Source organism: Arvicola amphibius, chromosome 3 (assembly GCF_903992535.2).
Source record: "Arvicola amphibius chromosome 3, mArvAmp1.2, whole genome shotgun sequence".
NCBI classification, from domain to species: Eukaryota; Metazoa; Chordata; class Mammalia; order Rodentia; family Cricetidae; genus Arvicola; species Arvicola amphibius.
This window is the reverse complement of record NC_052049.1, coordinates 123,569,889-123,597,044: the sequence shown is the minus strand read 5'-3', so window position 1 is coordinate 123,597,044 and position 27,156 is coordinate 123,569,889. Positions and strand designations below refer to the sequence as shown.

The following is a 27,156-nucleotide window of genomic DNA, read 5'->3' as shown; positions in this document are numbered from 1 at the left end:
CAGTTGGGAGTTGTGTTGCAAGGAGAAACTGATCACAGTTCCTCAAGGGGCCAGCTTCACAGGGTGGGCACAGTCCCAATCCTCCGCAAGGGTGGTCTTGTATAAGACGGGTTCTCACCTGGTTCACACACACACACAAAAAACAAAACAAAAAAAAAAAAAACAAAAAAAACAACCAAGGGAAGTGAAGAAGATAAAGACTCATTGCAGGGGAGTGGGGAAGATCTTAGTAAAGAAACACTACGTGAGCCAGCTCTTAAGGGTGAAATACACCCTGTGAGGTAGGGCTTGAGTTTGGGGGACATCTTGAGAAGTCCAGAAGGCAGAGAGATTGGTAGATCCAAAGAGCGAGAGAGATTTTAACAGCCCCCAGCATTGATGCCAGGGGGTGGAAGTGGGGCTGCCCAAGAACAGGGGAAAGTGGGGAGATCAGGGTGGACCTCAAATTATACCACCCTCACTCGAATCAGACCCCAGCCTGCTGGTGAGGCTCAGCTTCAGCCATTCTTCCTCCTTCTCCCTGCAGCTCCACAAGCCTGACAGGGATCGTCAGTCCAGCTCAAATATCGCCAACTCAACAGACCCTTCCCTGCTAGTAGCGACGATTAATTTATTTATATCATTTATAACAGCCTCTTTTTGCATATTTTCCCAGAGTTCTGTAAGGTCTTCAGGGCAGGACACCTAATGCTCGTTTAAATTCTCTTCACCCGAGACTGTGTTTGGCACATTACAGGTGCAGTATCAACTGTGAATAAATGAGCGAGGAAAAGAATGAATGGAGCGAGGGATCTTCTTCACGGCTGGAAAGCTGCGGACAGCTGACCAGTTAGTGCAGACAATGTCACCACTGCAGGTCTGCGACAGTCCGAGACCAGACGCTGCCAGCGCGTCCGTCCACACCCTTACCTTTGCCCTACTCCCAAGTCCCGCCTCTAACTTTCCGCTTTCCTCATTGGCTGCGTGACCGCCCAATGAGCCAGTGGGACGCGCGAGCCCGCATTCCCGGCCCGGGTCGTCCGCTCTCGTTCTCGCGTCTCGCGAGCGTTCGAGTCTCCGGCGGCGGCGGCTCCCGCGCGCTCCGGGTCCCTGAGGCCGAGGGTACCGCTGGGCTGACTAGAGCTGAGACCATGTTCCGAGCGGCGGCGCCTGGGCAGCTCCGGCGGGCGGTGAGTCCCGGCAGGAAGGGCCGAGCAGGTGACCTCCGAGCCGCAGCCTGCTGACCCTGTCAGCAGCCGTGAAGTGTCTGAGACCCAGGTCAAAGTTCTGCAGTCGCCGCCCTTGACCTCTCCGGGTCGCCCTCCCCCAGCCGGGGTTCCCACGACCCTGGCTTCTGCGGGGCACTTTGGGGCTGCTGGCTCCTCGCGGCCCCAGGGTGTAAGATGCCGCCTCGGGAGCCTCTCGGGGAAGAGTTCGAAACCCGGGCTCCCGGAGGCTGCCCCGAACGCCCACTGCCAAGGGCACGAGGGAGGGGCGGCGCGGATACCACTCATGCTCGGCCGGGGGGCCCAGCCTGGGAGTCAGTCTGGAGAAGCTGCAGACTGATGGCTCGGGAGCCAGGGATCCCTGGGTAGTGGGAAGTTCTCGATGTTTGTTCCCCCGTGGTGACAAAGTTTACCACTTGTCTGTTTTCCGAGGGCTTACCGAGAAAAACCATTTTTTGGCTGAGCGCTGTAAGGGAACAGCGTTAGGGAGCCTGTAGATCGCCCAATTTACAGTTTAGGTTGTTAGAGAAACAAGATCGTCCGCCTTGTGCCAGAAGTTACCTAGACGCCTTGCAACTTCTCTACACGTTGATTTATTTGTTTAATCTTAGTGCCTTTCCCCCCAGTCGCCACTGGGATTTTTTTTTTCTCTCTGGAACACAACTTGTGGGCTTCTTGGGAGTATAAAGGTGGTTTTTTTTTTTTTGTGCCCTTGCCTTGTTCCATAAAAGTTTCAGCTTCCAGTAAAAAAAAAATTAAAACACATCCTTCAGGTTCCTAGTCCATCTTCTCCCACAAGATTTTTTTTTTAACCCCCTTTCTTAGAGAGCCAGTAAACAAGTTTTGGAGGAAAATGCCAAGCACTAGATCCTGACTCTAAGACCTGTGCAGCACTTGGGAGGCAATTTTGTGGATAGGTTTTATGCCCAGCGTAATTGTGGTAAAGAGAGGTTAGGATTTGGTAAGTTTGTAGTGCTGGTGGGGAAAAGAAATTCACATAGCCAGTATTCGTACATAGACAGCATTGCCAGACCTTCGTTGTGATTGACCAAGAATTGTGACCTTGGCGTATTTTTAAAATTAGAAGTCAAAGTGTCTCCGAGGTCACTAAGGATATTTTTAAAGTTTGAATTGCAAGCCCAAAACAAATGGTGGGAACACACTCAAATGGACCCACAACCCTCCCCCCACATATCTTTAAATTTTAAAATAATTTCAAGTTTACAAAAAAGTGACCAAAATAGTTTTTAAAAAAATTCCCAGAACTTCCTTGAATTTCAACAGCTCTTAACAGTTGACAAGTTTGGTTTATCTCTCACTGTACATACACATTGTTTGGGCATACCCTTTAATTCTAAATGGTTCCCTAGGTATCTTACAAGGATGAGGCTAAGGGATTCGCTCTGAGTAGACCCCCATGCCTTCTGTTAGAGTCATAGTACAACAAAACCAGGCAAATAAAATAAATCTCTAAGGAGGTTCTCTTTGCTAAGGAGAATATAGCTGGCAAAAACATGCCCTTTACCAGTGTTATAGTGCCACTTTGTTATCAGACAGTCACATGTTGCCAGCTGGCCTGTCCTTTAAAGTCATCTAAGGTATCCAGAGTCTCTGGTTTTCATGCTGGTTTAGTCTTTGTTAGAAAAGTTCCTCAGTTTGGCTTTTATGCCATTGACATGTGTATAGAGCACAGGCCTCCTGTTTTGCAGACTCTTACCCAGTGTAGCTGTCTGACATTTTCCTCGTGACTATACTCAGGTCCTGTATTCTTGGCAGGTATGTCAGATGGGTTTTACGTTCTCGGTAGTTCATTGTAGTAGGGGGTGTACAGCACTAGCTTGTCCCATTAGTGAGGATCTTAACCTTAGTTACTTAGGTTATGTGTGGTTTGCCAGGTTTTTCCAATGCCAGGTAGTCCTCTAATTACAAAGATAAAGTGAAACTATGTGGAGCTCCTCTTTCTCACACTTTCACCTACTAATTTAGCACTTGATTTTTAATTGAGAAATAATACTGTGATACAAAATGGTGATTTTTCTAATCTATGATTCCTTCGTTTATTACTTAGCATTCTATGCTAAGGAAGCACCTTCCCTTCTTGCCTGATTAGACCCAGGGACCCTTATTTAATATGCTATCATTCTTACCACCCTTATTTTGATGTTCAGGTTCCTCCTGTATTTATAAAGTAGGAACCAATTTAATCTGGTTACTGTTTATATAAATTTATGATACCATAAAACCAGAATAGTTTTTCTCATATCCTTGCAGGAGTAGACTAGCTATCGAGGTTGCCCTGATGTCTGGGATTATAGACAACCAATATATCTATCTGCCCCCCCACCCTTAGCATATGATTTTGGTATTCAGACTCTGTTCCTCATACTGCTGGGCAAGTGCCTTAACCACTAAGCGTTCTCCAACTCCTACTCTTAAATTTAAAAAGCAAACAAAAAGAAAACCTTTATAGCTAACTATGATTTCTTTGGAAAAAAAAAAACAAATACATGTTTTTACTAATGACATGTACTATCAAAGCCACTTTAGTTTGGCTGATTTGTGTCACTAAGCAATGTCCTTTGGAGGAAATCCTCAGTCATCTGTTAACAAAGGTGTTTTTGTTTATTTTGTCTTTTAAGGCAAGATCTTGTCTAGACTAGACTGGCCTGAAACTCATGGTAATCCTCCTGTCTGTGCCTATTAAATATTGGTATTCTAGTCACTATGTTATAGTACCCATTAGTGAAAGTAATTTTGTACCAAGTTACAGAGATAGAGAGCACAGGAAAATAGTTAAGGATTTGCAGTTAGTTGGTGTTCTTGCTGAATTATTAGTATGAATTATTAATATTATTATTATACAGCCTAGCCACAGTTTCCCCTCTCTCTTCTAGTACCTCCCTATTACCCCCCCTCTGTCCCCACCCCCAACCCAATCCATTCCTCCATTTCTATTCAGGAAAGGGCAAGTATCCCATGGATATCAATAAAGCATAGCATATCAAATTGCATTAAGACTTAGAACCTCCTCTTATATTAAGGCTGAGCAAGTTGACCCAGTATGAGAAGTAGGGTCCCAAAAGTTAGTAAAAGAGTCAGAGACTGCCCCTGTTCCCACTGTTAGGAATCCCACAAGAGGACCAAGCTACACAGCTGTGTCATATATGCAGAGTGCCTGGGTCAGTCCCATATAGGCTCCCTGGTAGTCAGTTTAGTCTCTGAGCCCAGATTAGTTGATTCTGTGGGTTTTTTTGTGGTCTCCTTGATCCCTCTGGTTCCTACAATCCTTCCTCTCCCTCTTCTGCAGGATTCCCTGAGCTCTGCATGTTTGGCTGTTGGTCTCTGCATCTGTTTCCATCAGTTGCTGGATGACAATAGGGCTAGGCACCAATCTATGCGTATAGCAGAATATCATTAGGCATCATCACATTGACATTTCCCCCTCAAGTCGTGTTTGGTTCTATCCTAGGTCTCTGGGTCATTCAGCCTGTGAGTCCTGGTGCTCCAGGCAGTGCTGGGGGTGGGCTTAACTCTCCTGTCATGGATTTTAGGCCAGTCCAGTCATTTGTTGACCACTCTGTCAATCTCTAGGCCACCCTTACTCCAGTACATCCCATAGACAGGACAGACTGTGGGTTAAAGGTTATGTGGATGGATTGTGTCCCCACTCTCTCCACTTGAAGTCTTACCTGGTGACAGGAGATGGCCAGGTCAGGTTATATAATCAGTGCTTGGTGTCTTAGCTGGGGTCATCTTTGTAGATTCCTGGGAAATTCCCTACGCCAGGTTTTTACATGACCCTAATATGTTCCCCCTTTTCAGTAGTCTCTTTCAGTTTATTTTATTAATTTGTTTTAAAAATTTTTGCTGATTAGTAAGATCCAAAAAAAATTTTATGTAGTAAGTGAAGCAACGCTCTGATGTCATTTATGTGTTCTTGTTCCTATATTCTGTTCATTAGCAGACAGGAAGGAGTATCTGTCATGCTTGAGAAGCTGTGAACTATTAAGGACAGGGCATTTTTCAGAGCTCGTTGTCCAATATTGATGAGTGATACCGAACTCTGTGTTTCACATGCAAATTTAAATTTCATTTGAAAGAAGAGAGCCAATTTTTGTCTGAAACAAAATTTATTACATAAAGTGATTTCATTAAAATTATGCTGCCTGCCAATGTGTCTACTAAGTCTTGTATGTTTTTAAAGTGAAGTAAATTGACTGTTTTTAATATTATAATCAATGTCATATGACATTTCTAGTCATGGTTAAAAGCTGCTGTGTTTTATTACTAGAGAGGTTAAAGAATTTTAAGTACAGAAATGTAATATACATTTTATTATGACAAAATGTATGTTAAAATGGGAATAGGAGACTGTAATTATATATTATTTAATCCCTTTAAATAGTATTTAGCAAGATTTAATAGCTCATTTCTGCTGTTTTCTTGTTTGTTTTTTAGTTAAGAAGCAAAATCAGAACAAAGTCTGACCCCTCCATACCGGTCCCCTATGTCGTCATCCATTTACTTTTTTAAAGGTGGTTAGGGGAGAAATAGGTCAACAGAGCTCTTACTACTTTAGGATATGAGTAGTTTTGTTGGGGTAGTAAAGTCTGTAATTTAGCATCTGCTAGTTTGTCTAGATCATCCAGTTGAGTAACAAGAATGCTAAGAAACTGAAGAACAAAAGCAAGGTTAGTAGTGCTAAGTTTGAATAAAAGAAGTACCAAAATGTGTTCACTGGACTAACTAATCAAGAGTGTTCGTGACTTAAGAGATGGACTTCAGCATTGTGGTAGAGATGAAAGACAGCTCTCTCTGAATGAGGAAAATAAAAGCAAGATAATAGGAGTATCTGTGGATGTTTTTAAAGGGTATAGGGAAGGTGATGACCTCTTTAAACTCTATACTCAAGAAGTATGTTGCTTGTTAAAAGACCCATCACTGGCAAAAGAAAAAATGGCAGGTCATTTATGTTAATGACTTAGCAAGTTATTTATTGCTTAGGTATCCTTACATGTGTTTTGATGCTTGTGGTGACCAGTTGGATTGTCAGTTTAATTGGATTAGGGAGCCCAGTGTAGTAACATAAATCTTTAATCCCAACTCTCAGGAAGCAGAAACACAGATCTCATGAGGTGGAGGTCAACCTTCACTACATATTGAATTCCAGGTCATTGGAGCTACATAGTGAGACCCTTCTAAAACAAAACAAAAAAACCACGTGGTGCATTAACAAGGCACATCTTTGGGTTTGTCTGTGAATGTGTTCACAGAACTGTTTAACTGAGGAGGGAGATAACCCTGAAAGTGGTGGCAGCATCCTATGGGCTGAGGTTTTAAGTAGAATAAACGTAAACGGGAGAAAGCCATTTGAGCACCAGCATCCATTTCTCTGTGCTGTTCCAGCAAGGAATCCCAGCAGCATTCTCCACTGCTGTGAATTCTGCCATATTTCCCTGCCCTGGTGAGCTCTGTCTTAAGCCAGAGCCAGAGCAAATCCTTCTTTCGTTAAGTTGCTTATTACCAAGTTGCAGCAGCGAGAATAGGAACTAATAGTGATTAACTCACAGATGATCCAGGAATTGTTGCTTTTCAGGTTTCAGATACTTTGGGAAACCTTTTTAGTCTCTCAGCATTCATTAAGGTCACTTATGTGCCAGGCACAAAAGTAGATACGGAATTCATAGTGGAAAGCAAGATAGACCTAGTTCCTACCTATTTGGTGAAATCTGGAGATCTGTGCTGCTAATCACATTAAATGTGATCAGTTGAGGAAGAGTGAATGGGTATTTGGGGAGCATAAAATCCTTTGGGGAAAGTCTGAAAGTATATTACAGTCCTAGTAAACCTCAGTTTGCTAAGTTTATTACATGATAATAAAATGTTTTTTATAATTTTATTATTTGTCGTGCTGGGGATGTTAGGCAAGTGTTCTACCACTGAACTTTATACCCACACTCTTTCTACTTTTTATTTTGAGATAGTTTCTCACTTTGTTGCCCAGGCTGGCCTTGAATTTGTGATCTTCCTAGTTTAGACTCATTAGGAGCTGAGATTCCAGGGCTGTACCACCCAGCTAAGATTTTTCTTAGGTTAAAAATGTAGGCCATTGCCGGGCGGTGGTGGCGCACGCCTTTAATCCCAGCACTCGGGAGGCAGAGGCAGATGGATCTCTGTGAGTTCGAGGCCAGCCTGGTCTACAAGAGCTAGTTTCCAGGACAGGCTCCAAAGCTACAGAGAAACCCTGTCTCGAAAAACAAACAAACAAAAAAATGTAGGCCATTGAGATGACTCAGTGGGTACAGGTGCTTGCCATAGAGCCTGATAGTCTGTGTTTTCATGGGTCCCCAGAACCCACATGGTAGAGAGAACTAACCTCCTTTGGTTATACTCTGACCTCCACATGTTTACTGTGGTATGTGTGTGTGCATGCACACACAAGGTAAATACTTTTAAAAAATGGGCTGGAGAGATGCCTTAGTGGCTAAGAGTATTAGAGTTCCAAGCACCCATGTAGCAGCTCACAGCTATCCATAACTCCAGTTCCAGAGGATCTGATAGATTCCTCTGAGTTCTGTGGGTTTCAGATGGTACACATACATGCATGCAAACAAAACATTCATACACATAAAATAAATATATGTAAAAATAAAACGTTTTTTTTTAGTGTTGTTTTAAATCAATCATCTCACCATTGTTTTGATCCTGTTCATGTCATATATGTTAATTGTTTTATTTTTAATAGGGTGTTTCTGAGGCTGAAGTAGAAACAAAATATCTGTCACATTAATTTGATTATTTAAAACTATTTTAAAAAACATGTGAAACTGGGTGTGGTGGCACACTCCTTTTAATCTCTGCATTTGGGCTCTCTTGTAAATTTGAGGCTAGCCTGGTCTACATAGTGAGTAGCCAGGGCTACATAAGAGAAACCCTCAAATAAATAAATAATAAATGAAATGTGGATTCCTTATAGAATAGTGTGTAACATACTGAAGAGGTCCTGGGAATTAGGGAAAAGTCCTAGCATACCAGGGCATAGTCTAAAAAGGCAAATTTACGGCCCCATTCTTTAGTTTCCAGATCTCAGCGTCCCTACTGGTGTTAGGGCTCCCCTGCATGTTGCTGCCTCTGACCAATAGTGTAGTTCAGCTTAACATTGTGAAATCTTGTCTCAAAACAACACAAAACTTCAAGAAACCAAGGTATCATTTTTCTTCTTTTTCCTTTGAGTAGACAAAAAAAGGAAGAAAAGGAGAAGAAATGCCATCTGCTGGTACCACTGAGTGTCCTGTGGCATTGTGCCCTCTTACTTCCCTAATTCTTGGGGTAGTGTGAACTGGGAGTTTTCTACTAATGGATGACTTGCTCTAGAGAGGTCTCTGATCTCTGGAAGCGGTGGGTTGTATGTGCCTGTGTCTGTCTGGGTTTGCTTCATTGTAGTTAGATGGGATTTAGAAGGCTGGGAGAAGGTTGGGGATGAAGTGCTATAGTTTAGGGGCATAAGGATACATATCTTGTTGAGAGTAGGGCTGAATCTGGCTTATGGAGACCAAGAAAGCCAGGTGAAAGAAAGCCTGCTTAAGTTCCAGCCCTAAAGATTATTTTAGCAGAAGACATTCTGGTCTGCTGAAGTTGTGCTGTTACTTAATTTGGAGGATTGTTTTCTCCATGTTGCTTATAATACTTAAAACCTTCAAAATAGTCCAGAGATCTACAGAGACTGACGATTAGTTACGTAAGCAGCCTTAGGGTACCATCACTGGCTCCCCTTCATTCATACCTTCCTTGTGAGTTTCTAAACCCTGGTGTGTGGTGGGGGGCAGGGGCACAGGGTCTAGCCTCGAAGGGTTTGAAGGGTTCTCACATTCCAGGGTATGGGCATGTTGTTTAGGAATGTTAGGCAGCAAAAAGCAGAGATTAAAAAACGAAAAGACAGACACAGGATAGAGTCGGGAGGGCAATCCAGTGAATATGGAATCCACCCATGTGGAGCCTTAAATATCCCATCCCAAAGAGGAGGGGAAGACAAAAGTCTTCTTTACCAAGAGATAAGGAACAAATAGTCACCTTCTTAAATACCCAAAGCACCAAGTAACCACATCCTAGGTCAAAACATCCTGTTAGTAGCCACACCCCGGTCAAACTTTAAACTTAAAAGCCTTAAAGGAGCAAGAATAAGCCTGAACTCTAACCTTTGTCAAGGTGGAACAAATCCACATCTGTAGGCTCCAACACCGGGCTTAGCTTTATGCAGTGCTCTCTTCACTCCTGTTCGAGCACTAAATGTCTTTGTTAAGTGATGTCACGTAACAGTGCCATTTGATCCAGTGCTTCTTTCTTAGTTTCTTATGCCATCCTACGAGGTCGGGTCCAGTCTTTTCTTCTTTCCTCATGTCTCTGATGCCATTTCTCATCTTTTCACATTGATTCCTGAACTTATTCCCTTTCCTCTATTTGACTTCATGATCTGCACCTTTCAGCATTTGCTTCTCTTCATTTGAAAAACTCTGTTTTACAATTGGTTATCCATGAAGAAATCTTACTGCCCATGAAATCTTTTTTTTTTTTTTTTTTTTGGTTTTTCGAGACAGGGTTTCTCTGCAGCTTTAGAGCCTGTCCTGGAACTAGCTCTTGTAGACCAGGCTGGTCTCGAACTCACAGAGATCCGCCTGCCTCTGCCTCCCGAGTGCTGGGCTTAAAGGCGTGCGCCACCACCGCCCGGCTTGCCCATGAAATCTTTAAGCATGGGAATTATTCTTATTAATTTTTTCTTCTTGTTTTTGAAAATGCCCATGAACTGTGTTGGTGGTGGTTTGGTAGTCTGTGCTAGATAGGACTAGACAGGAGTTCATCTCACTGGTGCCCTTTAATCCCAAAGCATGTTTAAACCCAGCAAAATTGCTGCTAGTGTTATCTTTAAAACTTTTTAGAAGTGCATCTTTTGGTGCACATGCCACAGTATACATATGGAGGTCATAAGACCATTGTGGGAATCAGTGCTCTCCTACTGTGTGAGTCCTTGAGGTAGAACTCAGGACCTTGGGCATAGGGCAAGTGCCTTTACCCAGTAAGCCATTGCCAGTCTTCTTTGTCATTTTTTAAAGAACAGATTTCCATTTTCAGTTACTTTGATACTAAATGGTTTCCCCCAAATATCTTAGTAGGAGTTCTTTTTTATGTAACTGAGTATAATTGATGATAGAATTTGTCTAATTCCTAGCTTGACAGGTAATATATTATGTTTAAGGATTTTAAACATAGGTCTATAGCAGTTATTTATTGGACATAGTGGGGAAATTGTTTTGATGTAAGCTTTTTTTTATGTTAAAAAACTTACATTTTGAGCCAGGTGGGTGGGAGTAGCCCATGCCAATAATCCTAACCAGCACTTAGGAGGCAGAGACAGGCAGATCTCAGAGTTCTTAAGATTTGTTTTGCTGCAATGAAACACCATGACCAAAAAGCAAGTTAGGGAGGAAAGGGAGGCTTATAGTGCTATATTGCTGCTCATCATCATGATAGGAACTCAAACAGCACAGGAACCCAGAGGCATGAGCTGAGGCCATGGTAGGGTGTTACTTACTGACTTATTCAGCCTACTTTCTTACAGAACCCAGGACCACCAGCCCAGGAATAGAACTATCCACGATGCGTTGGGCCCTCCTCCATCAATAACTAATTTTAAAAAATGCCTTACAGCCAGATCTTACAAGTCATTTTTCTCAATTAGGGTTTCTTCTTTACAGATAATTCTAGTTTGTATGTCAAGTTGACATAAGACTAGCTGGCACAAAAACAAATTTGCATTTTGGTTTTTGTTAGGGAAAGGTAGATAGAGTTTAATTTATATCATCGAAAAAGTACTTTATTAATTCACTTACAAAACTGAACATTGCAAGCCGGGCGGTGGTGGCGCACGCCTTTAATCCCAGCACTCGGGAGGCAGAGGCAGGCGGATCTCTGTGAGTTCGAGACCAGCCTGGTCTACAAGAGCTAGTTCCAGGACAGGCTCCAAAGCCGCAGAGAAACCCTGTCTCGAAAAACCAAAAAAAAAAAAAACAAACAAAAAACTGAACATTGCTTACAAAAATATTTTCTTTAAAGCCTACCTTCATAACAGTTATTTTGAAAGATGACAATAATGTTTTTCTCCTTTCCTTTTAGGCCTCATTGCTCCGATTTCAGAGTACCTTGGTAATAGCTGAGCATGCAAATGATTCTCTAGCACCCATTACTCTAAATACCATCACTGCAGCTGGACGTCTTGGGGGTGAAGTGTCCTGTTTAGTAGCTGGAACCAAATGTGACAAGGTGAGAGATTTTTAAGGTCAGCCATAGCATATATAATCTCCATCAAGAGACAGCGAAAGATGGCAATAGAGAATTATGCCGAGGACCATAGCCCAAGCTGGTCTCTAATCCTCATTAAAGGTTAACCTCACAACTATTACTTGTGTAGAAATAGGACCAAAAGGTTTTCTCATGAAGCATTTTATCTTTCAAAATGAGGTAGAGTGCTCTTGATTTAGTTCTGCTGGCTGGCACCATCCTGTGCCATCAGGCACCAAGTAGAATGGTAGTATCTGAGTCCCCTTAGAGGTTAATAGCCGATCCCTTTTGTACTGATGAATATACTTGTTAATTGCTTCTAATTCCCAAAGTGGTAAATCTAGGCAAAGTATCAGGGGTGCTAATTAATTGGTAGAAGAATTCAAATCTAAGTCCCATTCTTCCCAAATTATAGCTGATAGTAAATGTTGGTTTTGTTGTGGTTGTTAAGTAACAGCTTTGGAAAGTTTATTCTGTACTATGTTTGCAGGATCTGTGCCCTTGGGCTACTGTTAAGACTCGGGCTTTAGCTGCCAGTTCTCCACCATATCAGAGTTGCCAAGTGTGTGACTGGGGCTTGGCCCTCACGAAAGAGTAAATGTAGAAAGAGAATGTTTCTTTTTAGCAGATTATGTATTTTACTAAATAAAGCATTTGGTAATGCAGGTTCAGAATGCTAATGTCACTTCTAATTCCTTGCATAAACTTGGTATTTAAAAGACTATTCAGCAGGTTTCAGGTTACAGATTTCTTTATCACATTCCTCTTGATGATCATTGAATATTTCTTTCTTTTCTTTTTTTTTTTTTTGTTGTTTTTCAAGGTAGGACTTCTCTGTGTAGCTCTGGCTATCCTGGAACTTGCTCTGTAGACCAGGCTCTTCTCAAATTCATAGATCTGCCTGCCTCTGCCTCCCAAGTCTTGGGTTTCAAAGTATGCGCCACCACCACCATCCAGCTGCTTATTGAGTATTATATAGTTGCTGTTTACAATGTCTGATGATAGGGTTAAGCAAACCCTTTTTTAAAATTACTAGATATTTAATCAGTTGCAGTCTTATATATGTCATGTTCTTATTCTTAAGAAAAATGCCTAATAGTGTAGACAGATTTTAGTTTTATTTAGCTATTAATCATAAAAAGAAGGTGATTATTCTGTGTAGTTTTGACAGTAAAAAATTATTTCAATGGGAAATTCTGTTCTACGGTATATACAAGCTGCTGTGTAGCAACTTTGAAATTAATGGGTTTCTTAATTGGAAATTTTTTGAAACTGGAGATGCTTAACTCCAATGCATCTCTTGGTAAGACAGTGTAACTGCTGATCAATGCCTGGCCTGGCAGGTTCTTCACTGCATCCTCCTTTCAGTGAATATTGCAGAGCCGTATAGTCTATGGAAGAGAGGGCTGAAGGCACAACCCTTGTGCCCATTCATCAGTGAATTAGCAAGTGGAAGACAGTAATGGCAGATGAGACTGATAAGCAGAAACCACTCATGTTAAAGTTACTTTAAAGGGAGAATGCTAATTGCCATCTGTATAGGGAAAATCAGAGTAATCAAAGCTTTCTCAGAAGCCCTTCCTGATTCCAAACAGAAAAAATGAGAAGTTAAACAAGAAAATACTTTACTTTGTTATAGATAAGTATCTGTGTATAGGCAGAAACTCCATCTTAACAGTGGGCAGTAATTAAAGATTTCTTTCTATTACTTGGAATTATTAATCTTAGTCTCAGGAGAAATTATTGCCAAATGAAGTGCAGTCAGCATTAAACAAGTATGATTCTTAAGTTCTGCCTTCACTTCTAGTAGATTCCGAGTCTAAACTCTTTTACTGGTTGCCTTACTATACAGAGACAAAATCTTATTTTACCTCTCTCTTCCTTCTCTCCATTTTCTTTTTTTCCTTTGGATTTGTGGGAGTGGACATTATTCTACCCTACAGTTTATAAAATTTGTGATCCTACTACCTCATCCTCCCAAATGCTGGGTACCACATAAAGTTTTCTGTAGGGCATTTTCTTAATTAGTGATTGGTTGGGGGAGGACTGAGCCTTGCATGAGCTTTGAAACCTCAAAGCCACCTCCATCGGTACTGAAATTCTCCTTTTTATCACAGGTGGTACAAGATCTCTGTAAAGTAGCTGGTGTGGCAAAGGTTCTAGTGGCCCAGCATGATGCATACAAAGGCCTCCTTCCAGGTGAGGTGTTCCAATGGAAAATGTAGCAACTGTTATGTTTGAATCTATGGTCATAAAAATAGCATGAAATGTGTTTTACCAAATGTGTTTAATTCTCAGAGGAACTGACACCATTGATTTTGGAAACTCAGAAGCAGTTCAATTACACACACATCTGTGCTGGAGCATCTGCTTTTGGAAAGGTGAGAAGTGGAGTCTGACCTCACTGAACAGGATAGCTTTCTCTGGGCCAGAAATATAGTAGACTTTGTTTAGATAGCCAGTCCTGACTTGGTCATACCTAGGGGAGTACAGCTAATATTTACATATATTCTTTCAAGATTTTATCCAATTTTCTGTTAAAATGTCATTTCAAGATCTTTAAATTTTGTCACAGACTAACTATTCTTGCAGGATTTTGTCATAATTTATTAAACCTTTCACTTCTAGGTTTTCTAATTTGGCCTGGATAATGCTATTATTAAATTGATTTCTGTGCATGTGTGTGTGGACGTTATGTTTAGTTACTCATCCAAGGAGATGATTTACTTGAATGTCTGATAGATACAATAGGAAATTGTTTACTCAAGGGATTTGGGAATGACTGTTATGGTTGGAATATCCTTAAAGACGGCTAGAATCTGATCGTGTGCACTGTGGTAAAACACCCTGACAAAAGTAACTTTAAGGGAGAAAAGGTTTACTCAGAATTCCAGGGTACAGCCCATCATGGCAGGGAGTCGCCGTGTCAGGGACTTGAGACAGCTGGTCATCTTACATCCACAGTCATTTCAAGACCCCAAACCAGGGAATGGGTGTTGCCCATAGTGGACTGGGTCTTCCCACACCAATTAATGTAATCAAGGAAGAGCCCTTCCCAGGTAATTCTAAATTGTGTCAATATGAAAATTAGAAGTAACCGTTACAAATGAGTAGTGATGATCTCTATCAAGGGAACATAGAACAAAGGTCAGTGAGGATAGGGTGTACTTTAGAGGTAGAGTGCTGGCATATATGCATGGAACCCCAAGAGTTCAATTCCCCACCAGTTCGCTTTTCTTTTATTCTGTTTTGTTTTCATTTAAAAAAATGTATGTTTTGCCTACATATATGTCTGTGTATCATGTAGGTGTAGTGTCCATAGAGGTCAGAAAAGAATATCAGATACCCTAGGACTGGAGTTATAGACACTTGTGATGGTTTGAATGAGAATGGCCCCTGTAAGTTCATATATTTGAATACTTGGTCCTCAGTTGGTGGAACTGTTTGGGAAGAATTAGGAGGTGTGGCTTTGATGAAGGAGGTGTGTCACTGGGGCAAGCTTTAAGGTTGTAGTAAGCCCACACCATCCCTAGTTAGTATTTTCTGCCTTGTGCTTGTGGAAGGAGACATGCGCTCTCAACTCCAGCACCATGCTGGCCTATCTGTTGCCGTGTTCCCCACCATGATAGTCATGGACTCCTACCCTCTGGAATTATGAACCCAAAATCAAATGCTTTTTTAAACAAGTTGCCTTGGTCATGGTGTTTCATTATGGCAGTAGAAAAGTAACTAAAGCAATTGTGAACTCCTTGTGAGTGCTAGGAATTGAACCTGGGCCCTCTGGAAGAGCAGCCAGTACTTACGTAAAATTTTAGTAGCCCAGGTGGTGGAGACAATAGGATTGCATTCAGTGCTTGCCTGAGAAACTTAGTAAGACTTTGTCTCAAAATGAAAAGTAAAAGAGAAGACTAGAGAGATGGCTCAGCAGGTAAGAACGCTTGCTTTGCAAGAATGAGGTCCTGAGTTCAAGTCCCCAGCACTCACATAAGGGCATGGCTGCCTGTGCCTATAAATTCAACACTGGAAGCTGGTTACAGGAGAATACTGTGAGCTTGCTGGAAAACCAGCCTAACTCAAATAGTCAGTTTCTGATTCAGTGAGAGACCTTGCCTCAAAGCAATAAGATGGAGAACTATAAAGGAAGGTTCTGCTTTGGCCACCTATACATTTGAGCACTTTGTACATGCACCGTATACACATGTACGCATGTGTGCATGTACACACACAAGGAATAGAAGCTGATTCGGAGATAGAACCCTTGACTACCCACTCATATGCATGAGGCGCCAGGTTCAGTCCTCAGTACAGGAAAGTTAACTGTACACAAATAACCTCTTAGTGGAAAATTGGATATAATATAGCAGTATGAAGAACAAGGATGTAACTCTGTCCTTCATATTTTTAACTTACTCTTCCTATTTCAGGAGTGTAGCTTACTAATGGCCTCTTTCTGTTGTCTTTAAATTGTGCATGTACATACATATTTTTATTGTTTTGTGACTAGGAGTTTTTGCTTAATATTGTCTTGAAAATATGAGCTCATAATGTATCTGTCTCTCTGCATAGCATTCCATATTAGTCAAGGTCAGCAGGTTGTTTTCAGTCACTTGCTGCAAGGAAGACATCCTTGTATATACATCTTTGTATGCCTTTGCTGGCATATCTTTAAAATAGAGTTCAAGAAGTGAAATAGGTGAGTTTAAAGACTGTGCTTTAAACATTGTTGATAGATATTGTTAAATTGCCAACACATGGTATTATAAATTTTAACACCTCCCTCCTCAGAATTGATGGATGAGTCTTTGTGAGCCATCCTGTCTCTGAGAGTACTGTTTCTGTTCTGGTGGTTTAATTTTGAGTTTAGTTGATGAGCGTTCATCTGTGAGACTATGAGCCCAAGAAACAGTGTTTGCTGTGTTTTAGTTCCCAAGTTCTATGACCCTGGCACTGACTTCTCTGTAGTGACCGATGAGAGCTTGACAATAAGAGTCACAGAAGAGAGGCTGGTGCTGTAACCTACAAATGCAAATGAGATCAGGAAAAGTCCATAGGAGAAATGCCACAGGGAGACTATAAGTAGATCTGCGATAAACCTGTGAATTGTGTTTATTATTTTTTGTCACTGTGAAAGAAAAACTGAGCAATGTAAACTAAGATTGCTCTTTGGTTCCCCAACTGCACAGATCTGAATAATCACACAGCTACTATATTAATTATAACACTGTTTGGCCAACAGCTTAGGTGTCTTTCTAGCCAGCTATTATGTCTTAACCCATTTCTATTAATCTATATATCACCACAAAACTGTGGCCTACTGGTAAGGTTCTGGCATCTTTCTCTTTTGGAAGCTACATGGCACCTGCCTGACTACACCTTTCTTTCTCTCTCTCTCTCTCTCTCTCTCTCTCTCTCTCTCTCTCTCTCTCTCTCTCTCTCTCTCTCTCTCTCTCTCAGTTTAGGTTTTCTGCCTAGCTCTGTTCTGCCCTGCCATAGGCCAAAACAGCTTCTTTATTAACCAGTGGTAATAAAACATATTCACATCATACAGAGGGGAATCCCACATCAGAGCAAAATGAGGAGGAATGTATTTTGGTTCATGGTTTCAATCACTTCCTCCTATCACTTTGGCCCTGTGGCGAGCCCTCCTGGCTGTGACTCATGATAGAAGTATATGAGAAGACATAATTGCTAATCTCATAATAGAGAGAAGGGAAAGGGAGGAAGACAGGAGTAAGCATTTCAGTATCTCCTTTGGGGTTCACTGCCAGCTATCTTGCCCTAGGTCTTACCTCCTAAAGGGTCTGACATCTAGCAGCAATAAAGGCTGGCTTCGGGGGGAGGGGCATTTAAATACTTGTCAAAATATTCAGCCTCCTTCACCATAAAGAAAATTCAAATTAAAACTTGATATTACAGCCAGGTGCGGTGGTGCACACCTTTAATCCCAGCACTTGGGAGGCAGAAGCAGGCGGATCTTTCTGAGTTTGAGGCCAGTTTGGTCTACAAAGTGAGTTCCAGGACAGCTAGGGCTGCTCAGAGAAACCCTGCCTCTGAAGACCACAAACAAACAAAAACAAAAACGTTGAGATTCCACTTCATCCTCATCAAGTTGGTCTTCATCAAGAAAAAAGGACAGAGTTCTGGCGAGGATGTAGGGAAAGAGGAGACTTTATTTACTGCAGGTGGGAGTGTAAACTAGTGCAGCCATTGTGGAAATCAAACGGCCATATGACCCAGCTGTACCACTCCTGGACTTATACCCAGAGAACTCTGTAGCCACCGCAGAGGTACTTGCGCTTCTTACTGTTGTGTTTTTCACCACAGCAAGGAAATAACTGCCTATGTCTATCAGCATATAAATGGAAACAGAAAATGTACATACACAGCTGTAAAAACCTGAAAATTTCAGGAAAATGGATGGATCTGGAAGTTCTTATATTGAGATGAGCCAGACTCAGAAAGACAAATACAGCATACTCTCTCTGGCATGCAGTTCCTAGCTTTGAATGTTTATATGTGCATATATAAGTGTATAGGTCATATGAAATGAAAGTAGAGAGGGGACCCCAAGAGGAAAAAAGGGGTGTTTAGGAAGTTGGGGGATGTAGAGCTCATTAAAGTGAAAGTGGGAAAGGAGATCCCTGGGGGTGTAAGGTTAGTGGAAATAGGGTTGCGGGAAGGGTAGAAGAGGAAAATCCACAAAAGCAAGAAAACTGACATTGGTTAGTAGTCAAGGCCAACATTCTTTTTTTCGTTTGTTTGTTTGTTTTGTTTTTTTTTCAAGACAGGGTTTCTCTGTAGCTTTGGAGCCTGTCCTGGAACTAGGTCTTGTAGACTAGACTGGCCTCAAACTCACGTAGATCTGCCTGCCGCTGCCTCCCAAGTGCTGGGATTAAAGGCATATACCACGACTGTCTGGCAAGGCCAGCATTCTTTATTCATGGTTGAAAGAGGATTACTGTTTAGTGCAGGTATGACAGAATGAAAATTAGAATTTTTTCTTCAGAAACTCTAGCAGTCATAAAGCTGGTTCTGTCAGTGCTTGTAGTTACTTTATATAAAGTATAAAGTCACTGAGTAGAAACAGAATAAGAACACAATAAGACACAACCTTCTACCTTCAGGGTACTTAGAACCCTAATTAGGGGTTATACAACATGTATGTTAAAAATGGTTTTACAACAGAAATTCATGCTACTTACAGCTAATACATTGTAATTACGTTAACATATGGGAGAGTACAGAATGAGGGGTAATAACGAGGAGTTTGGGAGACTCTTTACAGAACAGAGAGCATTTGTATTATCTTGAAAGCATGCCTGCCAGAAGCAGTGTCATGAAACAGGAAGTGCCACTGACTGAGCTCTGTGTAGAGGTCAGCATTTCTAATTGTGTGATAAAAGGCAGTGCTTCACTTTTAAAATTTCTTATATTATCTAAAAGAACCTTAGTCCAGAAACATGGAAATTTAGTCTTCACAAAGTGACTCTCTTCTGCTTTAGAGCCCTAGAGCCTTAGTAGAATTTTAACTAGACATGTGGAGGCTCCCTTTCCCCTCATTAAGAAGATATGGCAACTAGACACAAGGAGATTTTGACCTGCTTAAGGACATTGGCTACTGAGAGCAAAGTTAGCGTGTGTTTACTTAACTGTTATGTACCTGTGTCAGCAAGAGCTTGGGTGCTTGTTTCTGCTGCTCACATGATGTTGACTCTCAGGCTACTGTGCTTGATTCATTTGTGCAACATGAACTTGACAGTTTGAAATGTCGGCTGAAATTTTTTTTCATAGCTTATAGTAAATATATAAAATCTTTTCCAGTATTTTACTCTTCTGATTTTTTTCTTTCTATTGTTTAAATTCAGGAATCCATAACTGTCACATTTTGTATTTGATATTTATTAGGGCAGTAGATCTCATAATTTATCAAATTGAATCAGCTTCTTATTACTGTAAATCTTGTACAACTCTTAACATAGAGTAATGGTAGGCACTGAATTTTAAAGAATATCTCAAAAACTGGGCTTTATGTCCCATGTCCAAAGACACATGTGAAATATAAAATATTTGAATTTGAATTAAAATTTCTACAAATGATCACCTCCCATTAAAGAAGGTTAGAAGATAGCATTGTTGATCATTGTATTAATCAGCTTGCATATTTGTAGCTCACTTCTTTTTTTTCTTTTAGAACCTTTTACCCAGAGTAGCAGCCAAACTTGATGTTGCCCCAGTTTCTGACATCATTGAGATCAAGTCACCTGATACATTTGTGAGAACTATCTATGCAGGTAGGTTCCAAGGAAGATGATTAATCAACATGCAATTTTTTGGGGTGGGGGAGGATACAGTCTTAAAAAGAGATTTGGAAACAAGCCATATGATTAAATGAACCATCTTAAAGATTTCTGAGAAATGCTTTAGTTCAAAATTGCTACTATAGCATGACATGGCATTCCATCTGATTTATCCTGTGCGTGGTGCTTTTACACTGGCCTTTGAGTTCATGGAGTGAGATTTCCTTAGAGTGATTAATAGAAATTAACCTTGCCATCCAATATGTATGTATGTATGTATGCATGTATGTATGTATGTATTTTAAAATTTTAGTTAAGATGTAATTATATCACTTCTCACCTCCAACCTCTCCTTGTGTCATTCCGTTTTACTCTCGAATTGATGGCATTTTTTCTTTATGTTATACACATATGTATAAATGTGTAAATACAACCTGGTGGGTCTGTTTAGTTTGCATGTGTGTATATGATTTCAGGGCTGGCTACTTTGCATTGGATAGACAGTTGTATTGGATAAGCAGTGAAAGGGCCCATCCCTGGGAAAGTCTAGTTCTCCCTCTCTTACTCGTCATTAGTTGCCTGTAGTTCTTTGTCTAGGAGTGGAACCTGTAAGGTTTCCCCTTTCCACATTAGCATGACTGTTGCTATGGTCCTTGTTCAGTTCTTGTTTAAGTAGCTATATTTTGTAAGTAGTACCTGGATAGGCAAAATCTTCTTTCTAAAATAGGTTTTTTTCTCAGTCTTTGCTTTCAGTTCCATGTGCATTAAAAGAATTCAGAGTTGTAGAGGTAGTCCCCTGTGAAGTTCTTCGCTGTTGTGCTCTTTTCCTATATATAGGAGACATAGGAAACAACTGGTCCATGGTTTTTCTCCTCATCTTCATAAAGTAAATTCTGAGCCTGAGAGGAATACTTTTGTTCTTCCTATTTCATAATAAAATTTATGTTTCAGGAAATGCATTATGTACAGTGAAGTGTGATGAGAAAGTGAAGGTGTTTTCTGTTCGAGGAACATCTTTTGAAGCCGCAGCAACAAGTGGAGGTAGTGCCAGTTCAGAAAAGGGTAAATATTCATTTGAGCCTTTTGATAGCTTGGCATTTCTTATTTCTTCAGTCTGTAGATTATATTAGAAATAAGAGACAACCTCCCTCTGATTTAATTTCTAGTACAAAGTAAAAATTCAGCTGACTCATATCCCAAGGTTATGTAAATAATTATAATTTATGTCTGTTTCACTTCCTCTTGGTACAAGAATAATTTCTTTGGGCTGGGCGGTGGTGGCGCACGCCTTTAATTCCAGCACTCGGGAGGCAGAGGCACGCGGATCTCTGAGTTCGAGGCCAGCCTGGTCTACAAGAGCTAGTTCCAGGACAGGCTCTAGAAACTACAGGGAAACCCTGTCTCGAAAAACCAAAAAAAAAAAAAAAAAAAAATTTTCTTTGGTAGATTGAAAGAGTAGGAGAGAAGATCATTTAAGATTAATCTGTAGCGCTTGTATTTGGAGTTTTACTTTCATTATTGTTTCTTCACGTGGTATTTGAGTGAGTCAATATAATAGAAGAATGTAATAATAGTAAAAATAGGGGTGGCATTTTAACATGTCTGGCATCTTATTTGAACACTAGAGAGAATGGGTTATTTTGGTTTTTATAGATGAATTTAGGAGTAGTAAATGACTTCCCTAAAGAATCTTGTCTTCTTAAACCTTTATAATTAAAGAAAATGAAATTGGGAACATGAAAATATGTGTACTTAAATTTCCTAGAATTGGATGTTTATTTGTTGGTCTTAAAAATAATTATCACTATATAACTTGAAGTCATTCTCATTTTTAAATTTTATTTATCAATGTATGCAGCACCAAGTTCTTCGCCAGTGGGAATATCAGAGTGGCTTGACCAGAAATTGACAAAAAGTGATCGACCAGAACTAACAGGTGCCAAAGTGGTGGTATCTGGTGGTAAGTGCAATAGTAATTTAAAAGATGTCATAAGCTGTACACCACAGGCTTCATTTAAAAAACACAATCTTTTATTTAGTTTTTGGTGGTGCTGGGGATGGAACCCAGGGTCTTGCACATTGTAGGCAAGCTCTACACTGCTAAGCTGATCTGTAGTCTGGATCCTTCCTTCCTTCCTCCCTCCCTCCCTCCCTCTATCCTTTTCTTCCTTCCTTTCTCTAGTCTGGAGCATTGGGTTTTCTGTTTTGATCTTTAGTCCATCCGTCTGTCCATCCGTCCTTCCTTCCAATTGTGGGTTTTTTTTAAAAAAAAAGCTTTGATTTATTTTTATATTATGTCTATTGATGTTTTGCCATGGGTGTTACATCCCCTGGAACTGAGTTACAGACAGTTGTGAGCTGCCATGTGGGTGCTGGGAATTGAACCTGGGTCCTCTGGAAGAGCAGTTAGTGCTCTTACCACTGAGTCATCTCTCCAGCCCTTTATTTTTTCTTTCCAAATGTCAGAAGTTGTTAAGTAAGTATTAGTCATATTTTACTAGGAATATGAAAATATGACCATAATACAGAACTCCTGTTGATGGCATCTGTGGAACAGGGTACAAATCTCAGTCCACACCTCTGCCACGTGGTGTTTTTGTTTTACAGAAATCTGTGCAGTTTGTTTGTTTTGTTTGTTTTGATTTTTAAATGACATTTGATAAGCTTTTGGTCTGTGGAAAAAGTGATTGGAATCTCGAAGTTGTGTGTAAATCGCTTGCTCCATTTTACTTTCAAGGACTTTCAAGGGTAAACAAGTCTCCGTGAATGACACTTGGGAAGCCCTTTACAGTTGATGTCAAGGCCTGACTTAACCTCTTTTTGTGTACTATGCTCTTTTATAGTTTGTTGACTGACTTTTTGAGAACATAATGATTGAATGTGATTTTAAAATTTTTTCATATTAAGCATTAAACAAGGTAGTTAATGTTCCCAACAGCCATCTATTGCTCAAGTGGTATTTAGAGGGAACAATTTAATATTTTTCAAAGATGTTTGTCTTATTTATTGTTTTGTACATTCAGGAAATATTAGTCCATATCTGTTCTATGGGACTGATACATTTCCATTTCCTGGAGAAATAAAAACAAAAAAGAATATGTTTGCTCTTAAGGAGTTTGAAATCTAGCAGGAACTTTCAGTCAGTCATGCAGGGAATATTTGCCAAGTACTAGTAAGAGTTTTCCAATACCACAGATAGAGCAGTGACCTAAAGAGAAGTGGTTCTTGCATCTTGGACTTAAAGTGTTTCCATTATAGTGGAGAAACAGCAAACATCATGGTGTTCTCTTTATGTAGTTAATTAACTGCAATGCTGAATGTTTCATAGATGTCAGGAAAGGCTTTGTAAAGGAGGTAGTACGCTTAAGGTGGCAGTTTGTAATATGGGCATTCAGTTTAGCATATAAAATGGCAAACATTTTGCAGAATCCAACTTGTATATACCTATTTTTTTTTTTCTTTTTTAATGAGGTCGGGGCTTGAAGAGTGGAGAGAACTTTAAGCTACTGTACGATCTGGCAGATCAACTGCATGCTGCAGGTAAAGGCATCTTCCTTTGTAGCATGATGTTTTCTTTTTGCTGGAGATATTTTTAGTGTGAGTGTGTGTGTGTGTGTGTGTGTGTGTGTGTGTGTGTGTGTGTGTGTAGGTCCTCCAAAGCTTCAGGTTATTTTGCTTTCTATGGTTTTCAGGTTTTTTTTCATTTATCAATTGACTCAGCTTTATTGTTTAGCTTTATTATCATTTATCAATTATACAAAATAATATTTGGTTGTGGCATTTCTATTCATGTTTATAACATACCTTGGTCATATTTTCCATGATTACTTTAATGCCGCCTCTTTTTCTTCTTCTTCTTTCCATGTCTTTATTTTTTAAATCTAGATTCTACATGAGAGAAAACATAAGATACTTGCTTTTCTGCATCTGACTTATATGGCTTTATAGGATTTGATATTCTGACCATTATATCATTCTTTCTGAAGAGGTCTTCCTAGTCCTCCAGTAAATTCGGAAACATCTCAGTAAAGGGGTATCATTTATTTTAGTAAATCTTAAAGAGTGTATGTGTGGCAGTTGTACATTTGCCAAATCTTAGGACTCTATCTAGTTTTGATATTTAAAATACTCAAAGCCTACTGAAGACCTCCTATTAGCTGTTCCCCAACATACTCACATGCTCTGATTTCTGTATGACATACATATACACACTACTAAATAAATGTACTTTTCTTTATGCTGAGAAAGAACTGGGAAAAATGATAAAGATTAAAAAAAAACATGAGAGCAGAAATGGCTACATCTTATGAACATAGTAAACTGGATAGACTGAGGAAAGTGTCTGTGAACTTGAGGGCATGTCACAGACATGGTTAAAGCTAAAACGTAAAGAAAAAAAGAGCTGGAAAATAATAAACTACCCAGAAACTAGGTGACAACTCTAAGGAATATAGTGAAACGATAGGAAGTGAACCAAAGGGTGACACAACTGAAGAACAGCGGTGTGGAGTGGAGGCGGAGGACAGAACCAGAGTGTTGAGTCGGCGAAGCCTGAGAAGTTCCCACATTCCCGTCACACCCAAGCAAAGATCCAGGAAGCTCAGAAAACACCAAATGGATGTGTGTGTATAATTTGCAAGCTATAACAAGTCAAAGGTGAAGATAAAAATCCTGAAAGAAACCAGAGTGGCATTTAAAAAGAAGGTCATGCTGTAGCAAAGATAAGAAATACATTCGGGGGCTGGAGAGATGGCTCAGTGGTTAAGAGCATTGCCTGCTCTTCCAAAGGTCCTGAGTTCAATTCCCAACAACCACATGGTGGCTCACAACCATCTGTAATGAGGTCTGGTGCCCTCTTCTGGCCTGCAGACATACACACAGACAGAATACTGTATACATAATAAATAAATAAATACAAAAAAAGAAATACATTCAGCTTTTCTTCAGAAGCCATGTAAGATGAGGATGGGATAAAAATCTTCAAGTGTTGAGAGGGAAAAACCACAGCAACCTAGAATTCTGTACCCATGGAATTATCCTTAGAAGCAAAGGAGAAATAGAAAACTCTCAGACCAAAATAAATAAATAAAAATTAAGGAATCTGTTGCAAATTTACCTTGCAAGAAATACTAAAGAGGGAGAGAGAGGAACTGTGATTGGCATGTTCTAGCCTCTTATTGGCTAACTCTCACATCTTGATATAACCCATTTCTATTAATCTGTATATCGCCATGTGGCAGTGGCCTTCCGGGAAAGATTTGGCGCGTCTGTCTCTGGCGGCTCCATGGTGGCTCTCTGACTCTGCCTTCTTCCTCCCAGCATTCAGTTCTCTTTTCCATGCCTACCTAAGTTCTGCCCTATCAAAAGGCCAAGGCAGTTTCTTTATTCATTAACCAATGAAAGCAACACATGAATAGAAGAGCCTCCTACACCGAGATGAGAAGGGATGGGAGGTTAGAGAGGGTGGTAAGGAGGAGTTGATGGGGAATGATTATGTTCAAAATACACTGAGTGAAATTCTCAGAGTTAAAATATGTATTGTGTACACATATACACACACACATACATACATATACACACATGTTGATTAAGACTAGTTGAAAAAAGTTTAAGCTGAGACTAGTGGCACTTGCCTTTAATCCCAGCACTCAAAAGGCAGAGGCAGGCAGATCTCCGTGAGTTCAAGGGCAGTGTGGTCTACAGAATGAGTTCCAGGATAGCCAGGGCTACACAGAGAAACCTTGTCTTGAAACAGCAAAAAAAAATAAAACAAAAAATTTTAATACTGTGCCAGCTTAATAGCAAAGCAAGCTATCAAAAATGAGGGAGGCACTAAATAATATTTAAAGAGTCATTTCTCTCAGATGACATGGCAAGCCCTAAAGTATAATCTTCTAAAAAACAATATCCAAATAACTGAGGCAAAAACTGTTGGAATCGAAGCTTGATGTAGTATGTGCTTATAGTCCTAGCACTGGCAAGGCTAGAGCAGGAAGACCCGTATTCCCAGGAATTCAGGACCAATTTGGATGATTGTATTAGTTACTGTCTTGTTGCTGTGAAGAAGTACTGACAAAAGCAATTTAAGAAAGGAAATATTTGTTTCTCCGTCTCAAGGGATACAATCTATCATGGCAGGAGGATAGGGTGGGAGGAGTAGGGTGGTTGGCCTCATGTCTACAGTACAGAAGCAGAAAGTGATGAATGAATGCTGCTGCCCAGCCCATGAAATGGTACCGCCCACATTTAAGATAGGTCTTCCCACTTCCTTCCTAATCTAGATAATACATCACAGATATACCCAGAGATTTGTTTCCATGGTGGTTCTAAATCCAATCAGGTTGACAGTCAAAAGTTAAATATCATATAAATATAGCAAAATGTCTCATAAACAAACACAAGGGGCTGGGGAAAAGACTTAGTCAAAAAAGTGTTTGCTGAGGATTTCAGTTCAGAGCCCCTACACCCACATACAAAGCTGGGTGTGGTGGACAGATGTACTGGTAGGTAAGAGCAGGGGAATCCTGAGGACTTGCTGGCCAGTTAGCCTAGCCAAATGCTGTACTCCAGGATCAATGAAGAGACCATTTCTCAAAAAATGAAATGGAGAGGGGCTGGAGAGATGGCTCTACAGTTAAGGAACACTATCTGCTCTTCCAGAGGACTTAAGTTCAATTCCCAGCACCCACATAGCAGATTTACAACCATCTGTAACTCTAGTTCCAGACGATCCAATGCTGTCTCTAGTATCTATGGGCACTACACAGAAGTAGTGCACAGGCATATGTGCAGGCAAAATACCCAGACACACAAAACAGAGATAAAAGATAAAGCTAAAACTTACACACACAAAAATGGTGGAGAACAATAGAGGAAGGTACTCAGAGTCAACCTGTCTTTTATATACACATAAACTTGTGCACACACATGTTCTACAAATACCTGGGCACACACAAAATACTTCTAAAAAGAGAAAAAAGTTGATAAACTCCAAGGAGAAATAGATGAATCTACTAGTACAGTTCAGTGAGTCTATCAGAAATGTATAGAAAAAAAACAGGGAAACTTAGTTGAACTCAACCGATAGCTGGGTTGAATTAACATCTATTGATGTCTTTGTTGTACATCAGCAAATTCTCAAGCTGATAGGAGCATTCAGCAAGGAAGACCACATTTGGGACCATAAAATGCCTTCATAAATTTAAAGGAATGGGGATCATATGATGTCTGTTCTTAGACCACAGTAAGCTTGAGCTAGATGTTAATAAATGAAATATAGCTGGAAAGTCCCAAGACACATGGAGCATGTTTCTATGTAACAT

At 40.3% G+C, this 27,156-nt stretch overlaps 1 protein-coding gene across 1 annotated transcript in view; it reads left to right on the top strand.

The window, feature by feature from the left end:
- The first annotated feature begins 989 nt into the window (after nt 1–989).
- Etfa (electron transfer flavoprotein subunit alpha) overlaps nt 990–27,156 on the top strand; it is a 60,738-nt gene continuing 34,571 nt past the window's right edge. Inside the window, exons 1-8 of the mRNA XM_038321335.2 lie at nt 990–1,169; nt 11,373–11,519; nt 13,655–13,736; nt 13,836–13,918; nt 19,729–19,828; nt 20,786–20,896; nt 21,693–21,794; nt 23,306–23,374. Coding sequence (XP_038177263.2) covers nt 1,131–1,169; nt 11,373–11,519; nt 13,655–13,736; nt 13,836–13,918; nt 19,729–19,828; nt 20,786–20,896; nt 21,693–21,794; nt 23,306–23,374 — 733 coding nt within the window. The 5' untranslated portion in view covers nt 990–1,130. The remainder of the gene's footprint in view (nt 1,170–11,372; nt 11,520–13,654; nt 13,737–13,835; nt 13,919–19,728; nt 19,829–20,785; nt 20,897–21,692; nt 21,795–23,305; nt 23,375–27,156) is intronic.